This window comes from Epargyreus clarus, unplaced genomic scaffold (genome assembly GCF_041222505.1).
Source record: "Epargyreus clarus isolate Ecla_fem2 unplaced genomic scaffold, WU_Ecla_fem_2.2 ptg000010l, whole genome shotgun sequence".
Lineage (NCBI taxonomy): Eukaryota > Metazoa > Arthropoda > Insecta > Lepidoptera > Hesperiidae > Epargyreus > Epargyreus clarus.
In genome coordinates this window covers 10,885,435-10,902,002 of record NW_027332218.1, presented here as the reverse complement: position 1 = coordinate 10,902,002, position 16,568 = coordinate 10,885,435, and the positions used below count along the sequence as shown (strand labels likewise).

Here is a 16,568-nt window from a genome sequence, read left to right as displayed (position 1 = left end):
TTCAAACCCGCTTGAGAACTATTGTACCAAAGCACAAAACACTTACTTTCAGGTAGCAGTTTAGCCGTACTCTACACAGGTAAAGCTATGGCCCAATTGCCTTACAACTCAGAAACAGACATAATTTACATCAAGGACACTGAATTTTAATTTCCTCCGTCCCCACACAAAAATTACTCAAACGACAAATCGCCCTTACAATCGCTGTCTCTTACAACTTAGTCGGATATATCCACATATCGTCACTACGCACTAACTGTAGATCACAGGAGAACGCGGTCCACGTCGCCAGTTGTTAATTTTGCACGAAACGCCTCTCCTGGTTTATTCTATCGCTGGGCTCCAGAGGGTGATTTAAGGATCGCTCCGTGAACTGTTGTGCAATTTTGAGGAATGCGACATGCGACAATGCGACTGTCTTTAACAGTAACACCGCCTGAATGATGTGAATTTAAATGTGGAGAAATTAAATATCATGAAATTATCAGAAATCGGAAATGCTTGGAAATCAATGATCAGAAATCATCAATCACTGCGTACCAATACGCATGTTTTAACACTGCACTGGACTATGAAACTACTTACGTAAGACGTAGGTGGATCAAAAAGTTTATATGTTATTTTGGTTAAGAATTTAATAATATTAATTGATTTGTAAATTCATATCATTCCTGTTAAATAAAAGACGAGTAGTTGGATTCTATTGAGTATCCTATAATATTCTAAGAAGTATCTATTCTTACATTGTAACAGTTTAACAATATCGCGAGTTGCATTACTCGGAAACGTACCTTAAATGGAAGACTAGCTGAATTTAAGGTTACCAGAATTCGGCTTTGGGTATTTGAGGTCGTAAATACGGATACTTTGGCCAAAATAGTGAATAGGACTGTGACAAAATGTGACGAGGCGGTACCGAAGCCATTCGGCTCAGTGAAACAAACAAGTTAGGTTTCGAAAACAGGAGTATGTTAGAGTAACTGTTTCTATTATTATATTATGTTTAAAAAAAATCAAAATGAACATTCACACCTAATGATCCAATTTTCATTTTCATTATTTCATTTCTTTCAGTCGTAGTCGACTTCAAACCATTACTATCCCACTACTGGGCACAGGTCTCCCCTCAGAATAAAAAGATTTAAGCAATAGTTCATCGCGCGGGCCAAATGCGTATTGGTAGATCACACATACCTTCAAGATTTTTTACGAATCTCTCAAATATGTATTTCCTCACGATGTTTTCCTTCACCTTTAACACTTGTATAATTATTTTTAATGGGGCCTGGGATTTGAATCACGGGCCCATCGATCAATAGGCTAGGTTTCATCGGCTAGGCTATCACTTTTAGTCTCTAACTAACTTAACTTGTTCATAACTTTTTGCTTCTCCTTATAACTTCGGATTTCACCATTCACGCACACTTGAAAAATGCGCACTGTAGGTATATCTAAATTTATTTATTTCCCGCTACAAATAAGTAACTGTTATCAAAAGAGGGATATATAATATTTCAGCGGGATCACAGGCGTGGTCGCTGTCGGGTTACGAGTATGATTTATATCCCGTGCTGCACGGTGCTAATGCGACTAAATAAAGGGGACTAAATAAAACCGAGGCAACTGAGACTGTAATTAAGCGAGACCACTTAGCGTCTTGTTTTGTGTAGCTTTCTTCACTAAGATTCCTACGATAGATTTTTTTTTATGTAATTGAAGAAGATAAAATAAAAGTGAGAAAAGCAGTATACTTCGATATGGGTTGGTACCTCCGCCACATCAATTTAAAGCGGGAAGCAGTTATTACGTGTACATGGAAGAGTGCGGGATACCATCTTAGTCCCAGGAATGGCAACGAACCTGTGGTCGGCTTCGAGCAGAACCGTTCAGAACTGTTACACATATCTGGGGCTAAAATCTTATTAAAAACAAGTTTGGTGCGGCCATAAAAATACAATAGTAGAGTCCTAACTGAGGTCTACCATAAATGCTAACCGATACTAGAACGCCTCGTTTAAGTCTCTTTACCACACGATTCAAACCACAACACAGCAGCGGTGACTATCCTCGGCGCTTGGTGGAGAGCTCCGGGATTTCCGCTGGAACACAACCGGAGCAGTTTTCGCTTCTCCCACACCATCTGGTGTTTACGATTATGTGCGACCACACTTGGCGTCTTCCCGGGGCACCTACTGGATGGTTCGAGCTCCCATTCTTGCCACCCGCAACCCTGGAAGCCCCCTTTTAGTCGCCTCTTGCGACAGGCAGGGGATAACGTATGCCTGATCTAGTCCTGGAACTACAGGGACAAGGAGTCTTGTACCTTCATGTATTTATTTATTCATTCTTTAGGAACTTTACAATCATGCACAGGAACAAAAGTGTATCCTTTCCTGTATCCTAATTAACTAAAAATACGTTACTCCCTGTAACTTTTCTTCACAAAAACGGAGTTTCTTCCTAAACAAAATAAATAGAACTTAGATTAATTTGAGTCCATTGTGTCTTAACAAAGGTCGGTTCATTAATTTAAAATCTTAGCAACAATACGTATCAACTGAAAGGGTTTCGTACAGTTACAAGTCACAAAGGCCCTTTATTTAAGGGAATAACCTTCTTATGTCTAAGGAACTAGAGTCTAAGTAAGAGCCTTAGTGAATCATATAGTGATCGAGGTCTGATAGTGTGAACATTAATCATTCGTGGAAGCGAGATAAAGTAATGTTTTGGATTTTGCAACTAAGATGGATTTTCGAGACTTTTTTGTACCGTAATGGCAATTTAGAATCAACTTAATTAAACACTTTTACATCCTTTATTATTAAACAAAGTGCGAATGGGCGTGTGGATGGTGCAAATACTCTGTACTCATACTCTGAGTATTTACGTCTAACAAAAATGTCTGTTTTTGTATTTATTTACCTATTTCCTATACATTTCCAATCAGTTCTGATACAGTCCGCGAGGGGCGCTCATACTAAGGGCACAGAAGTGGCGACACATTAAATCTTAAAGTGATAGTTGTATTAATACAATAACGTAAGTGGTACATAGACTTATTAAAGATATCGGAAAGAGACCGTCGATCGGGATGGCGTAAGATGCGGTATTTGAAAGGCCGGAGCTCGAAGATTTCGAAAGTAGCTCCGATTTCTTTACGTAGTTCCTCATCTGTAAAAAATAATTCCTATATATATGACAATAGATTTTTTAAGTTATAGGTTCTTTTGGCGTTTGTCAAAAATGTTTTGTTTTTTTTTTATAAAAGCGATAGATAAAGTAGAGACAATAAAGTTTGCTAGTAAATATTGCATGCTTTGCAGATTTTTTGTCTTTTTGTAATTATTTTATGTTTATTATTTGTAATGAAAAATTTACCTTTACACAATACGTGTTGTATCGGCAAATATTTTTTCATATCATTTATTTCTTGTATGGTTCGTAAGTACTACATATTTCTGAAATCGGCGCTCAATATATTTTGTTGGATAACGGCGTAAACAGCGTGTCCAGTATGAGCGCCGACTTCAGAAATATGTACTAAACCAACATTTATTTTAATTATTTTTTACTTTGTAGTGAAAAATATATATTTTATATACTTTACATGGGAGACACCTCTGCATCATCAGGGTTGAAGGTTCAAGGTCATATTTTCCATCATATGTATCTACTCAAGGATCTTATCACATATGCGTAAGCTCCAAATGCCTATCTTGTATCGTTGAGACAGGAGGCACCTCTGCGTTATCAGGGTTGAGGAGTTGAAGGTCGAATATTCCATCATATATCTCTGTCTATCAACCTTATTAAATATTCGTAAGCTCCAAATGCCTATCTTGTATCGTTGAGGCAGGAAGCACCTCTGCATTATCAGGGTTGAGGAGTTGAAGGTCGATTTTTCCATCATATATATTTGCTTATTAACCTTATTAAATATTCGTAAGCTCCAAATGCCTAACTTGTATGGTTGAGGCAAGAGGCACCTCTGCATTATCAGGGTAGAAGAGTTGAAGGTCACATTTTCCATCATATCATGTTAACCTAGGTATTCAATGTTCATTTTAAGTTTCATGAAGATTGGGTGGCCAGAAGGTACATAAAGGAAATAAAAACAGGGGTAGTGATGATGAGTTCCACCCCATAACTCAAAGTTCTAATCATCAGACTATACCTATGTCAAGGTAGAAAAGTAATGCAATGAAATACCCTTTCATATGAAAAAAAGAAGATTGAAATTGGTTAAGAAATACTCGAGTTATTCAAATTTAAAAGAAATCAGGTTTTTCCAATTTTCCGGGAAAACGGGCAGAAATTTTCAAATTTCCTTGAAATGGGACCCCCTGTGAAACTAGCCGCACACAATGGCGGTTGAATCATGTCGATCGATTGCGGCATCGAGAAAAAATCGCTGGACATACATAAAAAACAATATACGCGACGAATAGATAACCTCTCTTCCTTTGGGAAGTCGGTTAAAAATGATAATTAATGAAAATACAATTTAAAAAAATACAATATATGTCATATAAGAAACTAATATTGTTTTATGTAATAGGTACTTTTATGTGTTTGTAGTTTGACATTAATTCAAATATAATTCGTAACTATTGAAACGCGAGCGCTAACCAATGTTGATAGTTCGAAGACAAACTCATAAATAAATATTGGCCCGTTATTGATAGATGTCGCTACTGTGCTCTTCACTATTTATGATCATCAGTTATTAGCGTTGCAAAAGAGAGTTCCATTAACCGTTCCCCTTCATAAATTTATTAAAACTTATTCAAACACATAATTGTGATGATAGGAGAATTTTAAATATTTAGTTTAAATGACTTATGAAAGTGGCACCCTTTGTGGTTCCACTCCGTTGACACCACCGCCACACCTATTTTTGCATAATAATAGCAGTGTTAGGCGATGGTGTGTTCCGGCAAGGGAGACATACTTGTCCAAGACGTTCCAGCTTAGTCGTCAGGGGTAGTGGCGCATCTGTAGCCGACGTCAGGTAGGAATATCTACAGGTGTCCATTGCCAGCATTCGGTACTTACTGTATGCTCGTCTGCTACTCCTATTCTATATTATTATTATATAAAAAACTTACTCCATCAAACCATTTTTGATTACCAATTACACATATGTTACTATATCTCGAAAGTTTGCCGTAATTAATACCGCCATCTGAAATAAATATAATTTCCATCTTATTCCAAATATTGTTTAATAAGCAATTATTATTGAGTAATTTAATTTTTGTTGGGTATCAAACTACCATTATTTTCATCGCCGAATTTTTATCATGAAAGGTGTCAAGTAAATCATTATACACGTGTTCAATTTCTTTCAATTTTTCAATCTTTTTAATTATAGGGTAGCCATCGTAATCTGCACGTTTCAAATTCTCCCGTAGTGATTTAATCCGAAGGTGTACAATATCGAACGTTATTATCATAGGAATATAACTTGCGGATAACGACATTGCCATTAAAAATAAAATCATCCCTTCAATCACATTTTAAATTGGGATTACGCACAAAAAAACCGAAATAGCTCTAAGTATGATCGATTAAACTAGTGGAACATAGGATAAAAGGAATATAAAAAAATTCTGATAACCAGAGTAGTTATTAATGTCTTAACTTCAAGTAGTGATTTTCTCTGCTTACAAATGATATGAGGAGATATATAAAAAAAACGCAATTAATGGATATAAATGTATACTCCAATCATTTTTGTCGAATGAAGTAACGTAAGTAAGGAAACTATTACAATAAAACATATACAGTAAAAACGTAAGAGATAATTAACATAATTAGAACGTTTCGATTCATAGAAATGTCCTAAAATCAAGCGAAAATTTATTTATAATTTATAAAATTAAGTCATCAACTTGGATACAAAGTATGCGTATTTTTCGAAGCCCGTTCATTATTCGTTACGTGAGTTGTGCTCGAAATACAACATCACAATGATACAATTTGTGTTGTTTTTTACTTTATATGATATCTATAGACAATATCAAAACGATTTATTGATTACATCTCAAAACCATTAAACCAACATTAACCATTAGGCTTTTATATGTTGTCTGATTGAAATTCAAAGCGTTTAAGGTTTTATCGAAATGACAAATACGTTTTACATGAAATATAGTATCGAAATAAATGATTGAAGTTTAATCTGTAATATCTAAGCAACTGTCTTTTTAAGGTTCCCATGGTTTTCATTTTGCTTGAATTAAAAACACTTAAATCAAAAATTAAATAGGCTAGTTTTCAAAATTCCTTCAGACTTTTTAGACTTTTCATTCAGTGATTTATTATTACTTTACAGAATTTGATCTTTATAAGCAACACTATTCGTTGGTGCAACAATATAGGTGTTTTTTTCAATATGAACTCGTTCGATTCCCGGCTAGGATTTTTTTAAATACTATATGCAGTTTTAATTTTTACTCCCCCGTAACTCCTTTCAGCATTTTTCGCTAAACCTTATAGTTTCGGATTTTGGAGCCCTGAAGGTCAACTTGTTTATACTCGTACCTGACTACCCAAGAGTTGTGACGGGAATAAAATAGTCAACCATTTATACATTCTATTGGTTCGATTGGTTTGAAATTTGTCTATTAACCAACCAGTGAAATGTTTAATAAAATAATTTTTAAATTGTTCATTAATCATGTTCTGGACTGGAAAGTTGTAGCCAACCCGTTTGCAATATATTTATTTATCAAGGGTAGCGGAACATCTGTGGTCCACCTCAGGTAAGAATATCTAATCATCATCATCATCATATACAAAAAAATAATAATTATCGTCCTATACTGGGATTCCATATTAATATAATAATAAGAAGTATGATATTGTTATTATCGTATATTTATTAATCAAACAATTATTTAAATGATTGCATACTTTTAATTCTTGAACTTTAATATTTGTATGAATACAATGACATATGATGTACATAAACTTATTAATGACACCGGTAGAACACCGTCGACGGAGGTCGCTCGTAAGATGCTGTATTGAAATGGGCGTAGCTCTAATATTTCTAAGGTACGTTCAATTTCGTCGCGTAGCTCCAAATCTGTAAAAAAAGGGGTAACATTACTTTGGTATACATTTTTACGTTTGCACGAAAACGTTCACCGTTTACGTATTAGCTCATACAGCGCTCCCGTGGACTGTATTAGAACTAAAACTTCGCATTATGAATTTTAAAAATCTGAATAGTCAGTTGTAATGATTTATTTTATAAATATAAATATAATGCATTTATTTGTATTGAATGAAATATTCTACCTTTACAAATTACGTGTTGCGTCGATAAATATTTTATGATGTTGTTTACAACTTGTATTGTCAATTCTGCAAGTACAGCGGGAACACATATGTTTACTAGGTTATGCGCGATTCCACACAGGGCAGCAAACACTTCCAAGTATACCTATAAAGTATGAAATGAAATTTATTTTATTGCAAGAATGTACTACACAAAGATAGTTACAGCAAAAGAAGTTCGTACATTTCAAGTGCAATCATGTAAAATCAAGTTGTAAAATTTAGAAATAACATAGAAAAATATTAAAAAGTTAGTCGTAATAAATTATTACATGTCATTGTTATTCTGTACATTTAAAATATTAATTGGTGTCATAAAAATAGTGTTAGGTATAATTCGATTTTGTCCCTGTAGTTCCGGGACTAGAATAAGGCTACTGTATCCCCTGTCTGTCGTAAGAGGCGACTAAAAGGGGGCTTCCGGGGTTGCGGGCGCCAAGAGTGGGAGCTCGAACCGTCCAGCAAGCAAACCCGAGAAGGATTCTCTCAGAGATCTCGGAGTTTTCCAACAAGCGCTGTGGACGGCCACCGGAGGGGTTTTAGTGCGGTAAAAATCCTACATAACCCGGTGTTGCTCCCACGTCGTCGAGTACCTTTTGAAGGTTTCCCCCTCGTAAACAAAAAGAAAGGTATAATTCGATTTATTACTTATAGTTTTATCAGATTTATTAATTTAATATTATGGATTCGTTGTATATATGGGCGGCGAGGCATTTTATAATATATAATATTAATTTTTATCATGTTAATTTTGATTGTCAATGTGGAATTAATATTTAGATTAAAATATGGACGACTTCCGGTAGTACTTCAAAACAGTTTGTTAGTCATACCAAATAAATTATATAAATTATAATAATATTAAAATATTTATTCCCATATTTTTAAAACATTATTTTCAATATAATGTTATTTTATTAATAGTTAAATTTATTGTGAATCACGTCACTTGTTATAACAAAACAAGTGATGTGAGAGGGTAGTTCTAAGGCTGTTTGTCACTTGAGTAGTATTTAAGTCTACACGGTGGTAGAGCGTGGTTCATTCGCATTTAATCAGTCGTGTAAGTCGTTACTCTGCCCGAATTGTAAATAAAAGTGAATAAAATTGATTCTCATATTAAAGTCGTTTTGTTCATTTTATTAATAAAGTGCGGTAGTGGGAACACGCCGACATATACGTACCCTTTGGCCATAAAAAATACAAGTGAAATATAAAATTTTATAATTAGTATATTTTTTGTCAACATTTTTCAAAATTTGATAAACAGCGAATTTATTATTGGCCGTATCATTCCTATAATTGTCACGTATTAAATAACATTCCATAGGTGAAAATCTGTCAAGACGTTTGGGCTGTAGAGCGTGTGTAATAATTTAACATATAAAATAATATATACATCCCGTATGTACATAGATACCGGCAGATACCCGTATGTATACATGCGCTCGAAAAACAATATCCTCGTTATGGCGCAGTTGGGAAAATATTTTGTAATATAAAGTTAATTTCATTTCAACTGAAATATTTCCGTTTGCTAGTGTGCGTTTTGGTTTTCTTAACGATTATAAATATTTGCTTTTGTATAAATGTTTAACTAGGAAAATTTACCTCTGCAAACCAATTCTGGATCAACAAGTACAAATACATGACTACTTTTGGAATGTTTGTAATAATCAATACCGCCATCTGAAATGAAAATAGACCAAGTATTCCTAATGACTTTGAAATTAATTAAAATATAAATTATACTAGCTGACCCGGCAAACGTTGTGTTGCCATATAAATAAAAAATGTTAAGGGTGAACAACCCTTATCACTTAGAGGTATGAAAAATAGACAGTAGCCGATTCTCAGACCTACTGAATACGCATAGAAAATTTGGTGAAAATCGGTAAAGCCGTTTCGGAGGAGTACGGTAACTAACATTATGACACGAGAAAATCTTTTCTCACGAACTAAATTGTGAATCTAAACCATTCTCAAATCCCCTTGAACACACACAACAAATTTAATCAAAATCAGTCCAGACGTTCAGGAGGAGTTCAGTGACATACACACGCACATAAGAAATATATACAATATAAAGATTTACTTTTATAGCTAATATTTTATAACAAAAAATCAATTACCAATATCTGCATCTCTGTATTACTATCATTGAAGTTATCCAGTATACTATTATATATACGCAAAGTTCTCTTCAAGTTTTCAATTTTTTTTGTTTTTTGTTGTTGGTCATTGTTTGAACATTTTAAATTGTATTGTAGTGATCTAATTCGTGAATGTACAATATCGAATACCGTAATCATAGGAATATAACATACTGATAGTGATATTGCTACTAAAAGCAATATCGTCGATTCAAATGGCGTTGACGTTACAATCACGTGCAAGAAAAACGTTGTACCTCTGACAAAAAATATTGTAACAAATGGAAGAAAGGATCTTAGAGATATAAAAAAATCGCGATAACCAGATAACTCATCGATGCTACTGACTGCGTCGTAAAACTTTAAATAGTAACTTTGCCCGCTTACAAATGATATGAGGAAGGTAAAAAAAAACTCTGAATGAAAAAAAATATAGCGGAAAGCAAACATGTTGCCTGTACGTACAATCATAACAACGATGATTGTTGAAATATAAATTACACAGTAAAAACGTGATAAAAGAATATTAAAATTAGAACATGCAGGCAGATAGAAATGTCCGCAGAATAAACGAATTTTCATGATACTTAGTACGGTTGACTTAGATGTAAATCTTGCAAGTATTTTTCGAAAGGGATCCATTTTCACCAGAAAGTTAACGTTAGTTCCGTCCGAAGCACTCCACAACAATGCTACAATTTATATTGTTTGTCATCTTACATCCTAGGATACGTTATCGATATATCATATGGAAACTATTTATTGATGAAATCGTCAAGGCAAGCTATTATTTGTGTGGGTAATTTGATTGAAATCAAAATGGTTTTGAACATTTAACATGCAAATAAATTGTACCAATATGTATAATGGTACAATTTATCTATACAGAAATGTGGAAGGAGATTCTGGGCGAAAAATTGATAATTATGCTAATTCCATGGATCTTAGTACCTTTACAATTTGTTGTTAAAATTACTAATGATTTTTAAAGCCATGTTTAATGCGGGCGTTCCACGGTCTGTATAGATAAACGCAAAACAGACGTGCCGACGTACTGAGGGGAAAGCGTTAAAAATCTATACTGGTATAATAATAACATATTTTAAATATAATATTGAAGTCCTTTCTTTAAAACAACGTGTGTCAAACATTTGAATATACTTCATTGATATAAGATTTTTAATATTAAATAACAAATTATTTCATAATCCAAATATAAAAAACAACAAAAATAACTTCAAATAGTCCTACGGTGGCTAATGTTTTGTTCTAGAGTCTTCACATAGCCATTGGGAAAATTTTACTGGCTAAAGATCCTCCATGATTTTGTGTTGCCTCTACTTTACTGGATACGGTACTCTTTGAAGATTCCTCCTAGGCATCGCCATATTAATTACATGAAATAAAGTGTAAGCGATAATTTAAAATACTCTCTTTAGGAAGTATGTTAAAAATGAATAAATGAATGATTAAATACCTTTATTTTTACTTATCTTTTATTATGTTGCGACTTACAGTAGACATAAAAACACGAGTCTAGTCATTATATCTAGTTTTAGGGTTCCATACCCAAAGGGTAAAAACGGAACCCTATTACTAAGACTTCGCTGTCTGTCCGTCTGTAAGTCTGTCACAGGGCGATATCTCCGGAACCGTAATAGATAGCCACATGAATTTTTTACAGAGGATGCATAACGGTGGCAGCTATAACAACAAATGCTAAAAATAAAATAAAGTTAAATATTAGAGGTCTCCATAGAACAAATCTGATTTTTTCGGCGTTTTTCGATCCAACTGTTAAACCGTACTAGGAAGACGGTTGATTTTTTTACAATCCGTTTACTACTATATATAACTGGTATTACAATAAATAAATACAAATAAGAACCATAACAAATATTTAAATACACTCATTTTAATTTTATTATACGTTGTTTACGTATCATTCATCATCACCCCAACGCCATCTATTGTTGTTTCATATAACTTAGTATTGTTGAAAATAATAAAATGAATAAAAACAAGTAAAAATAATAAACATGTGGTGGTACGGAAGCCTCCATGTGCGAGTTCGACTCGTACTGGCGAATTATTAATCTTTCAGAAAGGTCGTTCATCAAGAATATTCGAAACAAGATGTACATTTTTATTTACAATGTACGATCCGAAAATAAAATATAAAGACATCAGTTCTGGAAAACAGTTATTTTATAGAGTAGAAATATGTTTAACATAAACAGATAAGAGAACCAATAATCAAGAGTGATATTAATCTTTCTGTCCACCAATCACGACACGTATGTACGAGTAGAGTGGTTTCAAATAAATTGTAGTTTTGTTATCTCTTATTTTCTGTGAAATTGTAGGCAAATCTATGTTTTATTTTTTTGTAAAACGATCTAACTATGGAATGCATATTATTCTACAATGTTTATGTACGTGTTGTATTATAATGTATATTACTTTTATTGAATTTATGGGATTATTGCTAAATGCATTACAAATCAATAAACGGGATTTCAGTAAAATATTTAGAAAAATATATGTGTCTTTATCACATTTTATTTCGTTTTAATTTTTTGATTGTTATTTATTTGTTTTAAGGTTGAAGCAACGAGAATATATTCCATCTGATGGTAAGTGGCTCCTCCTACCCATGGGCATTTGTAATCAAACCTAGAAGAGATATTATTCCTATAGTGATAATATTAGATGCGTTGCTAGTTGCTACCCCTGAGGACTAAGTTCGAACGCTTCAGAAAAGTATGTCTCCCTTACCACACCGTTTTAAACGGAACATAGCAGCGCTTAACACTGCTGATATGGCAGTAACTGTAGAAGATGGTGGTATCATATGGCGTTCATGATTTCATACGAAAATGTAAAGCTTGAATACTCTTCTGTAACTATACACGCAAACGTTTGAAAACGCAAACTTCAGAATCAACGTTAATATGCAATTGTTACTAAGATTGTAATCATTTTAATTTATTTTGTGTAGTTTCATCGCAACCGCTACAAAAACTGGTTGTGTTGTTGACGTGGAAATAAAAATTTTATTATTTTCAAAATGTTTCCAGAAAGACGGGATATCTTTATTTATATCATAATGAGCTTTCGCGTCTCCACAGGACTTTATTCGCGACTATGTTCTAACTACACTATTCTATTTTTTGTATGGCTCCATTGCGTGTTTTGGGGGCTTACGTCGTCTTATTTAAGTATCGCACAACTTCTTAAGCTCGAAACAATATCATTAGTGGCTATTATAAGTATATACACTGTACTCGAATACATTGCGATAACTGTAATATCATTGCTTAGTGAAAGTGAACACTTCTTCGATTTTGTGGAAAATTTGAAATGTATTGATTATACAGCTGGCTTGATCTTAAAAGCTTTTGAAATTCCAATCTCTTTCGTAATCTTCTTACTATGCTTAGTCATAGATATTTTCTATGTAGTTTCATTTTTAACGACAAAGTACTATAATTATGATGATGGGATTATCGTCCACACGATATGTTACATAGTCATCATGAATGTGATATTTTTTAATTCTTTCCCTAGACTAATGATGTTTGAAATGTTGTGGTGGCGCATGAAGTCTCTTCGAAAATCAATCTCGATTGCTTTCTTAGCTTTCAATAACTTACCACCGAGGTTCAAAATAAAGAAAATACAAGATATGCTATTAATTTACGGTGCCTTAGTTGACCATGTAAAGAACATCAAATGTTCTACGGATATTCTGGTAAATTTGAACACAAGTGACTAGATTTGTATTTTATATTTCACTTTGAATTTGTTACAGCCCTCTGGTTTAAATCAGGCAGTACCACCGCCACACCAGTGGTAAGGGAGACATACTTTTCCGAGGCATTCCAGTTCAGTCCTCAGGGGCAGCGGCGCATTTTTGGCCACCACGTCTGTGGTTGCCGCTCTAAGTTAGGAATCTAATCTTATCTTTTGTTGATTACAGATGTTTATGGACGGCATTAGTCACTTACCATCAGGTGTACTGATGGTAAGTGGCTAAAAAAACGATATCGTCAAATCTTACTTATCCGAAGCATCTTACTTATCAGGAGTCATGCATGCGTCAATGATCGACGTCAGATAGGACTCGAATCTTATCTGGCGCTAACGCTACTGATGTCCATGGGCAGCTGTAGCCACTTAGCATCAGATGTACTTACCATCATGTAACGAGTTTACTCGTTTGCAGTCCGCAATTTTGTAGGATATTTTAACTGTTGTTTGCAATGAATTTGTGCAGTATAATGCCGTTTGTATCTATTTTAAATTCAATTGCGTTCATTAATACCCAATATTAATTATAGTCCGCGTAAAACTGTAAGTCCGCTCTGAATATAGAAATGAATCGCGTCAGCTCGCAACAGCTTCAGAGCGGACTAGCAGTTTGGCGCGAACTATACTATCTTAATTGTTTATTTATTAAACGTTTTTGTTAGTTTCTAATACATACATTTATAATGTTCCAGATAATTTTAAGCATCGTTAAAACATTATTATATCTATTAAGGATAATATTGAGAATTAAAAATGGCATGGCCGTAAGTAAATATTTCATAGAAATACTGCCTAACTTTTTTTTTGTTCACGAGGGGGAAACCTTCAAAAGGTACCTGACGCCGTGGGAGCGACGCCGGGTTATGTGTGATTTTTTCCGTACTAAAACTTCCCCGGTGGCCTCATCGGTTGGTTGAGAACTCCGGGATCTCCGGCGTAACACAATCGGAGTCGTCCAAAGACGATGCCCTATCAGGCTCTGCCCTGGGGGGAGTAATTTACTCTCCTTCTGTATACCTGGTGTTAACGACGTTATGCGACCACACATACCGTTGTCATCCCCGGGGTCGCTTGCTGGACGGTTCGAGCTTCCACTCTTACCGCTCGCAACCTCGGAAACCCCCTTTTTGTCGCCTCTTACGACAGGCAGGGAATAGCCCTATACTTGTCACGGGACTACAGCGACAAATACTGCGTTACCTTTATAAATAAAACTCAACGTATTAAAAATTTATAAATAAAATTTATTTCTTTATTACAGATACATTTGGAGTCAATATTAGAGTCGTTTGTGTATTGTACTTTACCATGTATACCTGCACTATTTGCCGAGTGCATAAACAGTGAAGTGGAAAATATAAAAATAATTCTAACTCGCCAACTATATGTCGATATAGGTACCTATATTATTCTATATATACAAGCTCATTATTGCCTGAATTTCCGGAGATGAAAACTATGTAAACTAGACGATTCTCTGACTTATAATAAAAAGTTGATATTAGAACCCTTTTTACATCACAGTCAACTCTCCACAAGGGACACTAAATAATAAGTTCTAGTATATTTTTCAAGTTTTCTTTTAATTTTGCTTTGTTAGTTCGTATGTGTGTGAGTGACATCATTCTAAATTCGATATGGTGAACGCTCAATTATGGCGGACCAATTGTTTTTATATTCATTATGATATGGGTTTCACACAAAAGGGTTTTTTTGAGAAAAATATAAAAATGTTTTAATACAGAACTCTTTTAATATAAATTTATTTCAGATGAAGAAATCCGCGACAAGTTGCGTGACGGCATCAAATTCATGGAGCTGTACCCTTTCAGATACATCGTCTTGCGCGTCATTCCCATGGACATCTCTTTCCTGTTGAATTTTATCACTTTTGTTACCGCATTCGTCATCGTCTCCCTACAATTTATCCACGTTATTAATTAATTGAAGGAAGAAAAAAGATTTTACTTTCTTTATGTTTTTAAAGCTATGTGTGTTTTGTCTTTTTACACGAGTGAGTGGCTTATGAAGACTTTATTATTTTTCTTGACCATAACCTACATATATTTATGTGATATATGATATTATGCAAACTTATTATGGAACAAGTTATGCCCACCAGCCTGGTAAAATAAATGGGATCATCGTTATTTTTCAATCATTGACTTTGGATCTCCATCCACATTTCTGCTCAGATAACTCAATTGTAATTCGTAAAACGAATTACAATTGAGTTATCTGAGCAATCTGAGAATTGAAGAAGACAGTAGGAAACTCGACTAGAATAAGAAATTGTATCGTATTGTATAAGAAAACTAGTTTCGATGACCTAAATTAGGTGAGACTTAAGACTAGCAATAGATCTTAAAAAGCTTGTGAATAGACCCATATGGCTCCTCCCTTCCTGTAATTACTTTGCCGAAAATTGCTGTATATATTGTTAGAAATATGTTCAAATCACTTAATTATAGTATTATTTTAATTAATTATTTTATAATGTAAGTGCCCATTTTTATAGTCACTGTCTGGTAGCATAAAAAAAAAGAAAAAAAAACGCTCTTGACGTTTCAGTTGTATTTTGCGCGGGAATAATAAAATTTCTAAATTGGATCAAGAAATGTTTTTATTCTATCGATATTTAAATACATTATTTTCTACAGATAAGAAATTACGTGATGAAATCGAGTGTACCTTGGAAATCTTCGAGCTGCGTCCGTTCAAATACTGCATTTTACGAGCTATCCTCGTCGACGGCCATTTGCCGGTGTCTTTAATGAGTCTGTGTGTCACTTATGTCATTGTTTTGATACAAATGACACATGTTATTATTAAGTTATAAATGTTTGAGAATCGTTACAAATTTTAATAATTAATGTAATTAACAATAAATAATACATTTATTTTAATGAAGAATAAAGATATAAATAAATAATATTTGTCTTTTCTTCGTATTTTATTTTTTCATTTATTTTTATTTTCTTGTTCAATACAAATTATAATGCTATATTTCTTGAGTGTATCACAATAAAAGAAACATAAAGAAGAAGATATATTTTAATAAATATTTTATACCTATGACAATCACGACAAATGGCGCCAAAAGTCAATATTTTGACTTTGACCAGACTTTTGGCTTCCCGCTAACAGTCAATTATAACCCCCGCCACTCCGCACCGCATCTCTACGCACCGCACCAATTAAAAATCACTCCGCTACAAAATAATTAAAATTTATCAAATTCAACATGCCTGCAAT

At 33.9% G+C, this 16,568-nt stretch overlaps 1 protein-coding gene across 1 annotated transcript; it reads right to left on the bottom strand.

Moving 5' to 3' along the window:
- Positions 1 to 295: 295 nt before the first annotated feature.
- On the bottom strand, positions 296 to 10,142 carry LOC140745601 (uncharacterized). Its single transcript, XM_073077539.1, has 3 exons — positions 10,073 to 10,142; positions 9,480 to 9,574; positions 296 to 436 (listed from the first exon to the last, which is right to left on the bottom strand). The coding sequence occupies exons 1-3, from the start codon at positions 10,140 to 10,142 to the stop codon at positions 296 to 298; spliced, it is 306 nt and encodes a 101-aa protein (XP_072933640.1).
- Between the last annotated feature and the right edge of the window lie 6,426 nt (positions 10,143 to 16,568).

What these genes read in the sequence shown, in the direction of transcription:
- LOC140745601 (XM_073077539.1), bottom strand. Translation starts at nt 10,142, where the DNA reads ATGGATCCCTTTCGAAAAATACTTGCAAGATTTACATCTAAGTCAACC. An exon ending in ACTAAGTATCATGAAAATTC is followed by an intron (nt 9,575 to 10,072) that starts GTTTATTCTGCG and finishes ACCAACAACAAA; the next exon opens with AAACAAAAAAAATTGAAAAC. An exon ending in ATACAGAGATGCAGATATTG is followed by an intron (nt 437 to 9,479) that starts GTAATTGATTTT and finishes CACATCATTCAG; the next exon opens with GCGGTGTTACTGTTAAAGAC.